This window comes from Monodelphis domestica, chromosome 1, assembly GCF_027887165.1.
Source record: "Monodelphis domestica isolate mMonDom1 chromosome 1, mMonDom1.pri, whole genome shotgun sequence".
Classification (NCBI taxonomy): domain Eukaryota; kingdom Metazoa; phylum Chordata; class Mammalia; order Didelphimorphia; family Didelphidae; genus Monodelphis; species Monodelphis domestica.
This window is the reverse complement of record NC_077227.1, coordinates 421,260,491-421,277,066: the sequence shown is the minus strand read 5'-3', so window position 1 is coordinate 421,277,066 and position 16,576 is coordinate 421,260,491. Positions and strand designations below refer to the sequence as shown.

The following is a 16,576-nucleotide window of genomic DNA, read 5'->3' as shown; positions in this document are numbered from 1 at the left end:
CAAACAACTGCTCTCCCCTAGTCTAGGCTGCGTGCCAGGCTTCCTTTATCACCATTCTTAGATAGAGCAGTCCGCCCCACAAAACTCCATCATCAAAGCAAACAGCTCCTCCTCGAAGTCTATTAGCCACTTGTTGGGAACGCAATGGGAGGGGGTGGGCTCTGAGGTCCTGGTTGGACCAGATTGGCCTTGAGGTTCCTCCCAATTCATAAAACTACAGATATTCATACTTTGCTTCAACGATTCTCCTTAATCCCTTTCTCTTCTCCTTTCTCTCTTCCCTTTTCTTTTCCTCTTCTGCTTCCGGAAGCCTGCAGCCCTTTCTCTAGGTGACTCCTCAGCCCCTCCCCTCCGACTACTACAGCTCTTGTAAGGGCCCCAGTTGGGAGGGCGTGGTCTCCGCGAATCCCTGGGTTCTGGTTGGTCGTGCGCTGTGAAGGGGCGTGGCGTGGCGGGGCGCGGCGGAGGTGGGGAGGGGCTGAGGAAGGGGTAGCTGACGCCAGACTGCGTAGATACCACTTTGCTGATTATTTGCAGTTGCAGCGGCGGGAACTAGTCACCACCCAGCGGGATCATGTCTGACAAGCGCCCCGTAGCCACCGACCCAAAAGCCCGACGGCTCCCGGACTCCTTTAATGGTGAGTTCGGGGCCGCGGGGTCTTTTTACTCGAAGCCCGCCTCTCTTTTACATTTACTACCCTAGACGACAGCCCGACCCCTCTCGTTACCTATCTTTGGGGGCGGGGGAGAGGTTCGTACTCTTTGAGGTTGTTAGAAAGGAGAGAGACCTGTGTTCATAAGGTGTCAGGGCTAGAAGAGACCCACGTACGTTAAAAGTTAGAACTGGAAAGGACCTTAGAGGACAACTAGCCCAAACCTTTTGTTTTACTGATGAGGAAAGCCAGGACCGGAGTGGGTAAATGAATTGCCCGAGGTCCCATAGTGTCCGACCCAGGGCTAATTTAACTCCACTCTGCCGCTATCTTTATTTAGAAGACAACCCACACACATACTTCCAGCCCCGTTTTTGACAGCCTTCTTAATGAATACCCCTTCCCCTTTATTTTTCTCTTAGGAAATATTCACTACGATCATTCTCGATTAGCCCTTGGCCCCCAACCTCCGGTACTCTCCCGGATTTCCACTTTCTCTCATTTTGGCAAATCCTGTTTCTCGCACTCCCTTTGTCTTGTTGACTACCTTAGAATCTTGGCATTTCGCCGTTGACCGGAGAGGTTATCTAGTTCAAAAGGCCCAGGGAAAGTAAAATGAGTATCCTGGAGACACAACACATAAGTGCTTCATCCAGGACTTAATCCAAGGTTTTAAGATTCTCAAGTCCATTTCCTCTTCCTGTATAAAGATGACCCTCTTGCCTCTTCTTTCTTCCATCTCTGCATCTCCAGAGATATACATTCTCTGAAAAATGTACGAAGAGTGAGTAGACCCAGGATCTGACGGGTAGGTACTAGATCTAACATTCCATGTTCTAAAGACTCTTAAAGAGCTATCATTCCATGATTATATGATTCTTTCCACCCTGACTCTACCTAGGTAACCTTTATTATTCCCTGGAGAGAACACAATGCAATGCAGCAACCCTCTCCTGGGGCTGAGAAAGGAATCTCTGTTCCCCCCCAGAGTTCTTTGTCTTTACAAATAAAATAAACTCAAGTTCTTTCTCCCTTTGTAAGCATAGGTCTTATGCCTATAGTACCCAATAACATACCTGTGAAATTTAGCCCTAAATTTGGCTCTCAAAATGTCTAGGAGGAGACTGTTGTCTTTGACATTATGCCACCTCACTTTCAGCTTCCCTCTTTCCCTTAGCCTATTCCAGTATCTAGTTCCTATCTCAGGTCATGCAAAGTCCTAAAATCTTTTGTACCTCAGCTAACCTTCAAGTGAACTGCTTAAGAATATGAGCTAATAGTGGGCAGCTGATAGCTCAGTGGATTGAGAGCCAGGCCTAGATAAGGGAGGTCCTAGGTTCAATTTGACCTCAGACCCTTCCCAGCTGTGTGAGCCTGGGCAAGTCACTTGACCCCCATTGCCTAGCCCTTATCCCTCTTCTACCTTGGAATCAATATACAGTCTTGACTCCAAGATGAAAGGTAAGGGTTTAAAAAAAAAAAAGAATATGAGCTAATAATGACCTAAGATGAACATCTCCCTCTTCCCAAAACTGCATTTTCATAGGACACTTTAATTCAGATCTATTCAGTAAATATTTATTAAGTGCCTACTGTATGCCAGACATTTTACTAAAATCTAGGAATATAAAAAGAAGCAAAAGATAGTGCCTGCCTTCAAGAAGTTTATAATCTAATGAGAGAGATAACATGCAAGCTATATACTGGATAAATAGGAAATAATTAAAAGAGAGACAGGAATGGAGTTTTAAGAGAGATTACAGAAGGATGTCTGTAGAAGATGGGATTTTAGTTGGGATTTAAAGGAAGCTAGGGAGATCACTCTTAAGACCAAGGAACTGTAAGGACAATAATGGTAATGTTTATATTGCATAATGGAAATGTTTCTTCACTGTAATCCTATGAGAAAAAGCAGTCTCTTTAATGCCAGTAGTGTACATAATATTTTTATATGGCTGTGAGAAATGGATTCACATGATAAATGAGTTATCTTGAGGGAAGTATAAAGGTTTATAATGGATGTGTGGGCAGGCTGCAACTTATCATAAATGAGGAACTTTAAAGCAGAACTGTAGTAAAGGATCATCAGAGAGATTTATAATCAAAAAAGGGAATTGAGTTGGTCTGAAGAGTGAAATGTGGCAGGTGGACAACCCAGGTGCTCCATCTAATCCAGGAGATAACAAAAACGGACAGAGGCTTCCAACAGGTCCAGTGAATCTCCTGTAGCTAAATGAGGGTACAATTTGAACAAGGATAACACACAATGAGCAAACATGGGGGAGTTAGTCTGTGTCATTGAAAGGAACTTCCAAACCAGTTATTTCACAGGTCAATTTGAATATGAGCCTTATGCCTGAAAAAATCCAAGTTTGAGATCACAGGGCTAGTAAATGCTAAAGCTGGACTTTGAACTCCAAGCTAGTCTTCTTTTTCTTACACTGGGCTGGCATGATGTTAGTGGAAATGTTGTGGGGGGCTTGAGATGAACCCCTGAGGTTTGGGAAGGGTACTTTTTGCAAGGATGCAAGACTCCAAAATTTAGCTTAAAAATAAAAGGAGAAATTTATTAGTTTACAAGGTAATGTTAAATCTGACCCAGAAGACTGCGTGGAAGAGCAGGGGAAGAGCATGGAAGGAATGCTGCTCCCAGATGACATGATTTCTGGGGTCTTTACTACTGTGAAGATGTGATTCTAGAGTGGTATGCACTGAGGCCTGGGTAGGGGGGAGGTTTGTCATCTGATTGGGGTCTGCTTGAAGACATAGGGGGTGACCCTCATAATTTAGGGAACGTGACAGGTAGATGTCTTAGATACAATCTGATGGTATCTAGGGATAGCCTGGAGATGTATCTATCTATCTCAAATCTAAAGAATGATCCAAGGAGGATAATTCTCTCAGGGTCTTATAGGAATTATCATTGTTTTTGAGTTAGGAGTCACTAGAATAGAAGGGAACAAAGGAATTTCCTTGCTAATAGTTTGCCTGAAACACTTCTATGATTTTGGGGGTACAATGCCCATGCCAGAAAGAGTGCTAGATTTAGAATCAGAAGATCTGGATTTGAATACCAGCTCTGCTATCTATTATCTTTTAACCTGGGCAAGTCATTTGACCTCTTTGGGATTTGTGTTTTGTTTTTTTTTTCAGCTGTAAATAGACTCATTCTTCAAGGTTATTTCCAGCTCAAAAATCAAAGAAGCCATCTCTAATGGTGGGAAATTTCTGTCAGAATAATATGTAGGGATGGAGATATTTGGTTAGTGAGTGAGGGATTTCCAGCATTTCTCAAAAAATACTACTTATGTGGCTACCTGCTCTGCTTGCTTAGAATAATATCTTTTGTGCATTTTTCTCCTTATAAAGAGCTATATGTACAAAATCTCACTTGATGCTTACTATAACCCTTTGAAACTATTAATTCCTTATTATAAAAGACAAAATTGGACTCGAACTAAATTTCAGAGCCTGGATTGGATCTAGGTCTTGGTGTCTCTGAAACTAATGACAAGGTTCTTTTCTCCTCTAAGCACAGCTCAATTCTCTTTTCCACACCCACCCTTGCCCTACCACCAGACTTATTTGGTTTCTCCAGAGATCCTCATTCCTCACCTGACTTGTGGGCTTCCCAAGATGGACTTTTGTTGGCTCCCTCCCTGGATAGGGCCTGATGGTGATGAGGCAGACTTGATAGTACCTTAAGGGATACTTTCCTTCTCGGTAAACCCTGAAAAGCAGGTAATACTAGTATTGGTATTCTATTTTATAGTTGAGGAAACTGGGCTCAAAGGAATGAATTGTCTTGCTGGCGGTGATATCTTAATATATAAAGAGATAGACTTTGAACCTAGATTCAAGAGAACTCTAGAGGCAGAGAACCTAGATTCAAATCTTTGCTCTTCCATTTATAAACTGTTGACTTTGGGCAAGTCATCCTCTCTGAGTCTCAGTTTCCTCATTTGTAAAGTGACAGATATTGAACTAGATGGCTTTTCAAGTACATACCTCACTAATATGACCAATTCTTCTATGTCCTTAATCTATCATTTATAACATTGTCACTATAACTTCTATCATTAGATCAAGAGTTTCTTGGGTGCAGGGCTTTTTGGGGGGGTAGGGGGGACTCTTTTCATATCCCATCCTTTACCACAAAAATTGCCTGTCATGTAGTTGCTTTATATCTATTGACTGACTTCACTAGTTGGTCTTATAATTCTGAGTCAGTACTAAGAAGATATCTGTTGAAATGGAGGTGTTTGGGTTATCTGGGGAGAAACAGATCATTGGCATAAAATTGAGTTTAATTTCTGTTAACTCTCTCTGTCCCTAACCCTTCTGTGAGCTCAAACATTTATTAATCTGTATGCTCAGTGTTGCGAAGAGTAGCCAAGGTGGGTATGACATTTTCCCCCAATATCCTACCCTTTCTGTTGATTGACTTGAGAAATGAGACACTGCAGTGTTTCAAAGAATAGATATTTCTCAGATGTGAAATTGAGAGTTAGAAGACAGTTGTGAGGTATCTACGCTGTATTTCAAATTTAAAAAACGAAAGAAGAATTTGATTAGAGTGTAATGAAGGAAAATATATGATTGAAAAGTAAATTGAACTAGTCATGTAAGAGCAAGGGATAATAGATAAGATAGCCTAAGTTAAGTGTTGGGGCTCTTATTAAGGACCTATATATGTCAGACATTGTGTTAAGTGCTAGAGATACAAATACATGCTCTTAAAGAGCTTTGGGGAAATGGAGAAAAACAAGGATCTGGAAAGGAGTGGATATAAGCATATGTGTTGGTTTCAGGAAGTGGCACCGGAAGCCTGGACTCGGGCAAGGTTTAAGGTATAAAGTTTACCGCCCAGGAGAGAAGTGGGGACAGAGTCCAGGTTACCTACCCTCGTGGAAAAGAAGGGAGTGATGATCAGGGTAGAAAATGCATGTCCTATAGCTGAATGGGCCAGGAAATGGCCCTATTTATTTTAGGTGATAAGTACTTGAGAAGGGGGCAAACAACACATTAAATGAAGTCCATTAGGAAAAGTCCTTACTGGACAGAGAAAAGCTTCCTAGAGAAGGTGGCATTTGAGGTTGGCCTTTGAAGCATGGGTAGGAATTCAAAGATAAAGTGAAGGAGGAAATAGTATTTGGGGTTTAGGGGAAAATACAGGCAAGGACACGGAAGTAGAAGAGCAGAAGATCATCATTATTGCTTTAGAAGTGGAAGAGATGTTTAGAAGGCAAAGTAGTCAAGTCTAATTTGGCTAAAATAGACTGCCTGGAGAAGAAGAATATGAGAACCTAGAAAGATGAATCATAAGATCACAGAGTAAGAGCCAGAAGGAACCTTAGAAGGGAGAAATGAAATAAGTATTTATTAAGCGCCTACTAAGTTCCAGGCACAGTGCTAAATAAGTACTTTACAAATTTTATCTCATTTGATCCTCACAACAACCTTAAGACATAGATACTTTTATTGCATGGTTGACCAGCTGAGGAAACTGAGGCAGATTGCAGTTAAATGACTTACCCATTGTCACACATATTTAAGTGTCTGAGATCCCAGCCTCAGCACTATGCCACCTAACTGTCTCACCTCAGTAAAGAGATAAAGTGTTATGTTCACCACACATGTGGTGGCAGGTGGGAACTGACCTCTGAGTCCTTAGTTTTCCTCTCATGTAAAATAGAAATGATAATGCAGTCATTAGCAATTTTAGGGAGTGAGGTGTAAAACTGTAAAATACATAAATGGTTGTTGATGTTATTAAGTCACGTTCTATACTGTAACCCAGAGGAGAGAAAAAAACAGTATCTGGGCAGTGAGGGAACTAATAAGCAAAAGGGGACTATGAGGTCTATAGGATTAAAAATGAATAAATACTCAGTATTTTTAAATATACAGGATTTTAATAATAATCAAAAAGAGAGGGAAAAGAAAAAGGATTCTTTCAGTCAAGTGAGCAGAGCAAAGAGAGCCAGAGACTTACACCTGCAGCACTTTACCAAAAGTATAAGCTTCCCCCAAAAAAGTTCTGCAGTGTGGGTCTCAGCCAAATTTATCTCCCAAGCCTCTGTACAAAAAATGAGGATGTAACTTAAAATGATACTAGGAATGTAGCTCAGGTGTAGCAAATTTTCCACCTGCACAGGTCAAATATGATACAAAGATTTTTAATTTCTAATATAGTAAATGTCAGTAGGTATAAACTGCATAAAAGCTTTTGATGGCTCCTCAATAATTAAGATGTAAGGGGGCAGCTGGGTAGCTCAGTGAATTGAGAGCTAGCCCTAGAGACGGGAGGTCCTAGGTTCAAATCTGGCCTCAGACACTTCCCAGCTGTGTGACCCTGGGCAAGTCACTTGACCCCCATTGCCTACCCTTACCACTCTTCTGCCTTGGAGCCAATACATAGTATTGATTCCAAGACGGAAGGTAAGGGTTTAAAAAAAAATAATTAAGATGTAAAGGGGGAGCAGCTAAGTTGCTTTAGTTGATTGAGACCAGACCTAGAGACAAGACCTCCTAGGTTCAAATCTGGCCTCAGTTCAGTCACTTCCTAGCTGTGTGACCCTGGGCAAGTCATTTAACTCCCATTGCCTAGCCATTACTGCTCTTCTGCCTTAGAATCAATATCAGAAAGAAGATAAGGGTTAAAAGAAAATTTTTTTTAAAGAATGTAAAGGTCCTGGGACCAAAAAGTTCCAAGAACTACTGTTTTAGAGGAAAGGGAAATGGAAGAGAGGGAGAGATCGGAGATTTGAGAAGAAAGCAGAGATCTGGACAAGATATCCAAAGCTTGAGAGAGAATTAAAAATCCAAAGATTAGGTCCCCTAGGAATCAAAGGAAGACTAGGTTTTCTGTGGGATTGACACATCTGGATCCCAGAAGGGAGAAAGAACTGAATAGAGAAATTTGGGGTCTGAAGAACCAAGAAAGCAAGCATTGGATTTGGAGTCACAGGAACTAGGTTTGAACCCTGGCCCTGCTACTTATACCTTTGGGACCTCTGGAACAAATTATTTAACCATTCAGAACCTCCGTTTCTTTTCTACAAAATAAGGGAGAGAGTACATGGTTAGCTGACTGTAATTGGTCATCTTTTAGCACTAAAGCTATCATCTTAGCACCTTTACAGTCTTGGACCCTGAACAGGAAATAGACTAGGATCCCAGAAGGAAAAAAGAACAAAAGAGAATTAGTTTCTACAAGAAATGTGAGGTAGAGATCTGAGAAGGGACTAGACCAAGATCTAAGCCCAAATATAAAGAGAACTAGTTTTGGAGAATTGGGAAATACCCTCATCTGGGTAGGTTTATGTTAAACTTGGGGGCTCACAGAGAGAGAACTGGTTTGGAAAATGTGAGACCTGAGGGAAAACTATCCCAGGCTTCTGTTCCCAAGAGAGGGCAGGGAATTAGAGGGAAAACAAAACAAAACAAAACCGTGGAGGCTGGGTGGAAGGTGCCTGAGAGGGGAAAAGCAAATAGAGAACCTCTATCTAGGAAAGACTAGGTGTGAAGTCGCTGAGAAGGCTAGGCTAGCCTACTTGAACCTTAAAGAGGAGCCTGTGATAAGGAGACCGCTGGTTTCTGGGAAACTTGAGAGAGTCTTGTCCTCAACTGAGGGCGAGGTGGTCCGATGAAAGAGGGAAGAGGACATGGGACTAAGAAGCCTTGAGCAGAGACCGGATAGCCACCCCTTCATCATACAATGGATGGAATTACTACTCAGGCTGGCCTTGATGGTTCTTCTGTCCCCAAGATGGTGTGATTGTTGCTAGTCTTTGAGGAGTCGTTAACACCCAAACTGCCTCTCTGTTACACTGGGAGATAAGGAGGGAAATATGTGTGACTTATTCATTTACTAGTCTGATCAATGGAATCAGAACCCATATTGAATTTGATGAGATTGGAACACATCCAATATCTTCTCTAGTTTGTGCTTCTCCCTTGGCTACAGAAATTTAAGGACAGATTGGTATCCAGTCCTGCCCTCACCAGACATACAAATATCCCCTAATCATTGCTTTAATTGCACCCAGGGCTGCTCTGTCCCTACAAGAACCATAGCCCTTAAAAGCTTGGGGGAGCAGTGACCCACCCATCCTTTTAAAGCTGATGCTTATCAAAAATGTCTTTTCTAATGGCCCTCTTGGGCAAGAAATTAAGGTAATAACAGACCCTAGGTATCTTTGTTTTGTAGGTCCTTTGGTGGTTGTATTTTTCACCCATTAATATAGGCATCATTTTTTACCTTGTTATAAGTAAATATTTAGAATTTAAAAATTTTTATTTTTCATTTTTTCCAATTGCATAAAAACAATATTGGACATTAGTTTTTAAAATTTTTAAGTTCTAAATTCTCTCCCTTCCTCCCCCCCATTGAGAAGGCAAGCAATTTCATATATATAGATTATATATGTGCAGTCATGCAAAATGTTTTTCCATATTAGCCAGACTCCTTCCTACCTCTCACCCCCAAAAACAAACCCAGAAAAATAAAGCTTTTAAAATGTATGCTTCGATCTGCATTCAGCCTCCCATCAGTTCTTTCTCTGGAGAATAGCATTTTTTCTCCCAAGTCCTCTAGAATTGTCTTAGATCACTATATTGCTAAGAACAACTGTCATTCACAGTCTTAGCTGTACACGATATTTTTCTGGTTCTGTTCACTTTATGTCAATTCATGCCTTTCCAGGTTTTTTCTTTAACTTAATTTATTTTTTATTCATATTTCATTTTTATCTTATATAGCCAAAACCTCAAAACATAAACAATTGAAAACTCATATGCTTTCATCTGCATTCTGACACCAACAGTTCTTTCTCTGAAGGTGGGTGGATAGTATTCTTTGGCCCAAGTCCCTCAGAATTGTTCTTTCCAAATTTTTCTGAAAGCATCTTGCTCATCATTTCTTGTAGTTCAATAGTATTCCATCACAATCATATACTACTATTTGTTTAGCCATTCCCCAATTTCCAGTTCTTTGCTACCACAAAAAGAGCTTCTATAAATATTTTCATACATATAGACCTTTTCCCTTTTCTTTATCTCTTTGGGATACAGACATACAGACAGTGCTTTGTGTAGTCAAAGGGTATATATACAATTTTTTAGCCTTTGGGCATAGCTCCAACTTGTTCTCCAGAATGGCTGGATCAGTCTACAACACTACCAACAATGCATTAGTGTCCCAATTTTTCCACATTCCCCTCAACATTTGTCATTTTTTAGAAGAGAGCTTTTATTTTTTATTTATTTTTAATTGAAAATTTTTATTTAATCAATTTAGAATATTTTTCCATGATTACATGATTCACGTTCTTTCCCTCTCTCCCTGCCCCCAGCCAAAACACAATTCCACTGGGTTTTACTTGTATCATTGATCAAGACCTATTTCCATATTATTGATAATTGTACCAGGGTCATCATTTAGAGCCTGCATCTCCAGTCATATCCCCATCAACCCATGTGATCAAACAGTTGTTTTTCTTCTTTGTTTCTACTCCCAGGTCTTCCTCTGAATGTGGATGGTGTTCTTTCTCATAAGTCTCTCAGAATTGTCCTGGGTCATTGCATTGCTGCTAGTAGAGAAGTCCATTACATTAGATTGTGCCACAGTTTATCTCTATCTGTGTATAATGTTCTTCTGGTTCTGCTCCTCTCACTCTGCATCATGTCATTTTCTTTTACACATATTAGGCAATCTGATAGGTATGAGGTGGTACTTCTGTTATTTTAATTTTCATTTCTCTATAATCAGTGATTTAGAATATTTTTCATGAATATAGATAGCTTTGATTACTTCATCTGGAAACTCCTTGTTCATATTCTTTGGCCATTTACCAACTAGAAAATGATGCTTATTTTTAATGGATGTGACTCATTTCCCTCTATATTTGAAAAATAAGGCCTTTTATCAGAGAAACTTGTTACAAAAAATTTTCACCAGTTTTCTGCTTCCCTTCTACTCTCGATTGCATTGGATTTGTTAGTGCAAAAATTTTCATTAGAATTATCCACTTTGCTTTCCTTAATGTCTTTTTTTTTGTCATCAATTCTCCATTATCCATAGATCTGACAAGTAAGAATAATTATTTGTTTAAGAAGAGATCTTTGTGATAGCTCTGGGCTCGACAAAGAAGTCATGTAGTAGGAGGTTGCTTGGCAAGCTACCTCAGAGACAACAAGGAAGAATTGCTTTAGAAAGTTCCATTTCTGTAGACGTGTAACCTACACAGTGTTCTTTCTACCCAGCAGTTATATGAGCTCTCTAGGACATGTCTTCTAGTAGTAGTCTCTCGGTAACCGAGGATGACAATTGTCTTTGTGCGCTTTCATCTGTGATGTAGATGAGTGTGCACAAAGATACTTGTGCATGAAAGAGATTTAAGTAGAAAAGTCGATGCACAGAGACAGTCCCACACTCTCTCGGCGTTGGAAGCCTGGGTCCAGTGGCACGAAAAGTCGTTACACCTGGAGACTTCCTCAGCTGCATTGGATGGCCGTGTTGTCCTTTGTGCTCCAACACGCCCTAAGCATTCCACAGTGCCTTGCTGCGTCGCCATCTCAGCCGTTGAACCTTCTTGTTGGTTTCTTCCGTCTGTTCGGCCAAAGCAGTCTTCACATGCTGGGTGAGCAAAGTCCTGGTTCACCAGGGGTCGACGACCCGATGGCTACCCTCACAAGGTTTGGGCTGCCTGTCGAAGCCGGGGTGTGGCTGCTGCCAGGGTGTGGCTGCTGCTGCATGCTAGCAGCTACTGGGAGCCACAAGTGAGAGCTGGATGTCAGGTGGGGGTCAGAAGCTGGAGAGCTTCCCTAGGAGGGCACGACAAGCCCTCCATACCAGAGATACTACCCCTCCCTGAGCACCCCCATACATACACCCTAGACATGTCTTCTAATGTATTGCTATAGTGTGGAAGGGAGTCTTCTTTCCTGGAGACTTTATCAGTAAAAGTATGATTCCCATTTAATAGGGGAGGAAAGTGAAGGGCTCTGTATTCTAAGATCTCTTCTACCTGACATTCCAAGGTCTCTTCCAATTCTGAGATGCCAAGATTCTCAAGGGCACAGTCTGTAATTCCCAACAGCACTGTGTAAAGCGGAATTTGTCTGAACTTGGCACCGTGCAGAGTTTACTTTGCACTTTGTCAGTTTAAATTCTTGGAGACCAAACATTAGACCAGAGCAGCCCAGGGATCTGACCTAGTATGGCAATTCTTATAATGTAACCTAAATCATAAGGCTAAAGCAGTGTTCTCTTTGCATCAGTATTTCTGGGGTAAATAAAAGGCGGGGGGAGGTCTGAAAATGCTGTGAGGACCCAGTTTAACACAGCACCTCAGAGACTAAGAAATACTGGAAGGTAACATCTTTGTATATGAGGAAAAGAAATGAAACAGCTAGCCCATGCCCACCTTTGTTAAGAATTTCTCACTAGGTCCTGTTTGCCTGAGTTTCCTCATCAGTAGAATGAGCTAGAGAAGGAAATGGTACTCCTATTTCCTTGAAAAGAAAACCCTCAAATGGATCATCAAGAGTTAGACACAATTGAAAAGACTCAATGAAGCAACTAGGAAGAGAAATGTGGCCAGAGCTTTCCAGGAAATTTTTTAGTCTTCCAGATTATGAGGCAGCCTCAATTTCTTAATCCACTCATTCAATCATGGTCTCCCAGAAAGGGACCCTCATCTAGCAGCCCAGCAGCTCAAGTTCTCATCCTGGCCTTTTCAGTCTCTTTGTGCCTATGCAAGCCATTTCCCCTCTCTGATCATTTCTTTCCTTATCTATGAAATGACTGGAACAGATGATTTCTGCCATTCCTCCCTGCTCTAACATCCTGAGGTTTTTAGTTCTGTGACCCCTCCTCCCAGGCTCCTGGTTCAGCATTTCCCATAGACACTAGAGCATCAATACTTTGTAATGAAATAATGTAGATTAATTGCAAAGAAACTTGGTGATAGGTAGTATTATAAGAACCTTAACATTTCCCCTTGAGAGAATCCTGACAGGAGAATAAGTAGGATCATGGGACTGATTTGTTTATAGCATTGTTGTTAGAGCTGATAAAATGTGAGGGACTTTGTATCTTCATGAATTAGTCCAAGTAAATAATCAGCAGGTCTGTAGCTTGTATTAAAAAAAAAAAAAAACCTGTGCTTGCTTTATGAGTAAACATGTTCAGGGAACTACTTGGAACCTTAGAATCATAGAATTTTCTCACTGCTGGCTCCAAAAAGGACATAAAAACATACTAATAACAGCAGTATATATTCACATAGTATTTTACCATTTACAAAATACTTAGAACTAGATCTTACCACAAAATGTCAGAACTGGAAGGGGCCTTAGAACATAGATTATTAGACCATATAGAATGTAGAATGTTAGAATATGGAACATAATGTTGGATATAAAAAGGCTTTGAAAAGGGACATCTATAATTCAATTCTTATTTTACAAATGGGAAAATGGAAAGCCAGAGAATGTTTTTTCTAAGATAAAAGTTTGAGAGACTAGGAAGATGGAGGAGAATTTAAGAATAATATGGATGTAGAGTGGGAAAAACATTGTAACAAGTAATTCCACTGATCTTACCCTTTATGCAACTTGTTACTTTATAAAGAAAAAAAACTGAAGATGGATATTTATATATACAAATATATACATATATTTATGGTATTTTCCTTGAGTAAAGGGACCCTGCCTTGTTGATCTGTAAAGCTTTCTCAATTTGCTTGAAAATATTATCAAATTTTATTATTAACAAAATACCAGAATTACATCTACCATATATGAACACATACATAACATTTATGTATCAAATCATAACTAACATTTTGTTCATTTCAACAGCTGTTTTTAAGTTTATCTAGTTATCTAGTCTGACCTCATTTTTCAGATGAGAAAACCTAAAAAGACGACAAAGCCCAGGTCATCTAGCTAGTCTTTGGCAGAGGCGTGGCAAACAATATTTTCAAGCAAATTTTATTATTTGATATATGAGTATTCTGTGCATATGTGTGTATACACACACACACACAAAACACACACACACACACAAACAGCAGTGTCTCAAAAGTCTTTAGTGCAAAACATTGTCCTAGGCATTGAGAAAGCTTTACAGATCAACAAGGCAGGGTCCCTTTACTCAAGGAAAGGACCAAATAGACCATAAGTGTATTATTAGTGAAATAAGGTGCTACAAATATTGAAGAAGCTTTTTGTTGGTGATTGTGGAATCAATGAAGGTCCATAGTGTGGGATCACTCTATTCTTTTGAAGAAACATCTCCCACATGCAAGGCCCAATGCCAAAAACATATATAAATATATAATTTACATATTATTTCTTAAATAACCTTGATATTGAGGTTTACAAAGCAATTTCCTCACTGTAGAACTATTGTCCCCATTTTACTGATAAGAAAACTGACACTTAGAAAGGTGAAATGTTTTTCCCCAAGCCACCTGAGTAGTCAGTATTAGAATATGGAATCCATCTCAGATCTTCCAATATTAAATCCATTTTTCTTTCCACTATCACTGCAATGAGAATAGAATTTCATTAACTCTTTGTTTTTAAACCCTTACCTTCAGTCTTGGAGTCAATACTGTGTATCTGCTCCAAGGCAGAAGAGTGGTAAGGGCTAGGCAATGGGGGTTAAGTGACTTGCCCAGGGTCACACAGCTGGGAAGTGTCTGAGGTCAGATTTGGACCTAGGACCTCCCATCTCTAGGCCTGGCTCTCAATCCACTGAGCTACCCAGTTGCCCCTGGAATTTCATTAACTCTTAAATCCTCCTAAGGAGGACAAGTAGTATCAAATGAATGAGTTCATGAAGAGGCATTTATTGAGTACTTATTGTCTGCAAAGCACTGGGGATACAAATAGCCAAATACCCTGCTCTCAAGGAGCTCAGGTTCTAAGAGAGAGACCGCACCATATATAGGAAGTTTCAGCAGCAACTTAGATGGAAAGGATCCAGTGCTTCCTAGCATTTAGGAGCAAAAAAGCTTGTGGTAATGCATCTGATTTCCTTTGGTAAAACAGCATTTTTCTGAGGTTGAACAGTTCTACAGTGCCTCGGATGTTGGTAATAAGAGCTTTATTCTCTAGGTCTTCAGTAACTGAGGCTGCTGAGGAATTGGAGGATACACCACCTCCGGAGGCAGTTCTTTGCCAGGTCGCCTTTCCACAAGCCTTTGCCCTCCAGGTCAGTGGCTTTGGAAGCTACACCAGTGGTCTGGAGGGTCGACGCTGGTCTCGGGCTCTTGGGCTTCCCTGTCTCTTGATGGCAGTTCATGTTGTCGGTGTTGAGGATGTGCCCTTGAGTCCCTAAGTGCTGGCTGCCAGAGTCAGGATGCAGGAAGGCCCATTGACCCAAGGGGGGATGCCTCCCCATCAGTGGTAGCTGGAAGTCAAACCCCTTCTTCCCAATGGATGCTGCCTTCAATAATGGCTAACAAGGTAATCTGATCAGAGCCTCTATTCCCAGAGCTCTTGGGCACTGGGTCCCGGGACTCTCCAGCTGGCTCTGAAAGGAAGTGTAGGTTGAGGTACTAAAAATGTTTGTTTCTGGAATGCCTGGCTGGTTGACATTGGTAACGTTTCTGTCTATTCTCTCTACATCTGTGTATATATAATTTATTGAATTTGTATTTTTAAATTCTATGTCTAGAAGTCTTATTATAGAACTGTTCTAATTTAAAATGGACTTTCCATAATGATCAAGATACTTGACAGTTTCTTATACTATGGCAGGGTGTGTGTTCCCAGTTGATTTATTCCAGTTTATCAAGGGGACATAGCATTCATAATAAAAAGGACTTTTTATGTTTATTAAGGGCTGGGAAAGAGGGACACATCATCAGAAGGAAGGACTCAGCATGCAAGTCCCTCATGTTTATTCTTCCTCTCACCCCATTTTAACTGAAATGGGATTGTGCTGCTGTGGCATCAGTTGGACAGCATAGAAATATTAGGATAACTTTCTCTGAACCTCAGTTTTCTCCTCTATAAAATGAGGATAATAATTATTACACTAACAACCTCATTAGGCCATTGTAGGAATACTGTAGGCCGTAAAATATTATCAAAATGGGAGTTATCATTCTTAATAGAGCAGGGTGGAGTAATTAGAGCCCTGACGTGGGGATTAGAAAAACTGAACCTTTGCTCCTTAACTTTACTAACTGCCTGACTTTGGACAAACCATCTTTCTCTGTTTAATCTGGAAAAATGAAGATAGTAATACTTCTATTACCTGGCTCCCTGTTATGTGCTAGCTATGTGCTAAGGACTATGAGAAAGTTCAAATTCTGTGGTCCCCATTTTATGAAGAGGGAAGTAATACTCAGTCAGAAGTTGTTCCAAATCTTTGTCATTCTGGAAGCACATTGTTCTGTTAATTATGCACTAGATAGAGGGCTCAACCTAGGATCAAGAAAACCTGAACACTAATCTAGCCTCAGACATGTAGGCGCTGTGTGACCCTGGGCAAGTCACCTAACCACTGCTTGCTTCAGTTTCCCTCTACTCTAAAATGGAGGCAACAATTGCACATCCCTCTCAGAGTTATAGTTTTGGGTTTTTTGTTTTTATTTTTTTAAACCCTTACCTTCTATCCTAGTATCAATTCTAAGACAGAAGAGAATAGCAAATGCTAGGTAATTGGATTAGATTACTTGACCAGGGTAACACAGTTAAGAGGTACCCAAGGCTACATTTGAACTGAGGTCCTCCCAACTCTAGACTTGGCACTCTACTCACTGTGCTACCTAGCTGCCTTCTCCTGGGGTTGTTGTGAGGATTTTATGAAATATTTTTTATTTTTATATTAAATTTCATTATATTATATATATTATATTTTATTTTATACAAGTATAAATTTTATACAAGTATAAATTAAA

At 40.4% G+C, this 16,576-nt stretch overlaps 1 protein-coding gene across 4 annotated transcripts in view; it reads left to right on the top strand.

Moving 5' to 3' along the window:
- Positions 1-443: 443 nt before the first annotated feature.
- The window catches only part of STOM (stomatin), a 48,464-nt gene continuing 32,331 nt past the window's right edge, over positions 444-16,576 (top strand). The window contains exon 1 of one of the 4 annotated variants that reach the window (XM_007474580.3): positions 444-638. In XM_007474580.3, the coding sequence (XP_007474642.1) occupies positions 575-638 (64 nt within the window). In that variant the 5' untranslated portion in view covers positions 444-574. Of the gene's footprint in view, positions 639-1,419; positions 1,462-16,576 lie in introns of those variants that run through there. The other 3 variants (XM_007474581.2, XM_056812041.1, XM_056812040.1) reach the window with 3 other exon arrangements.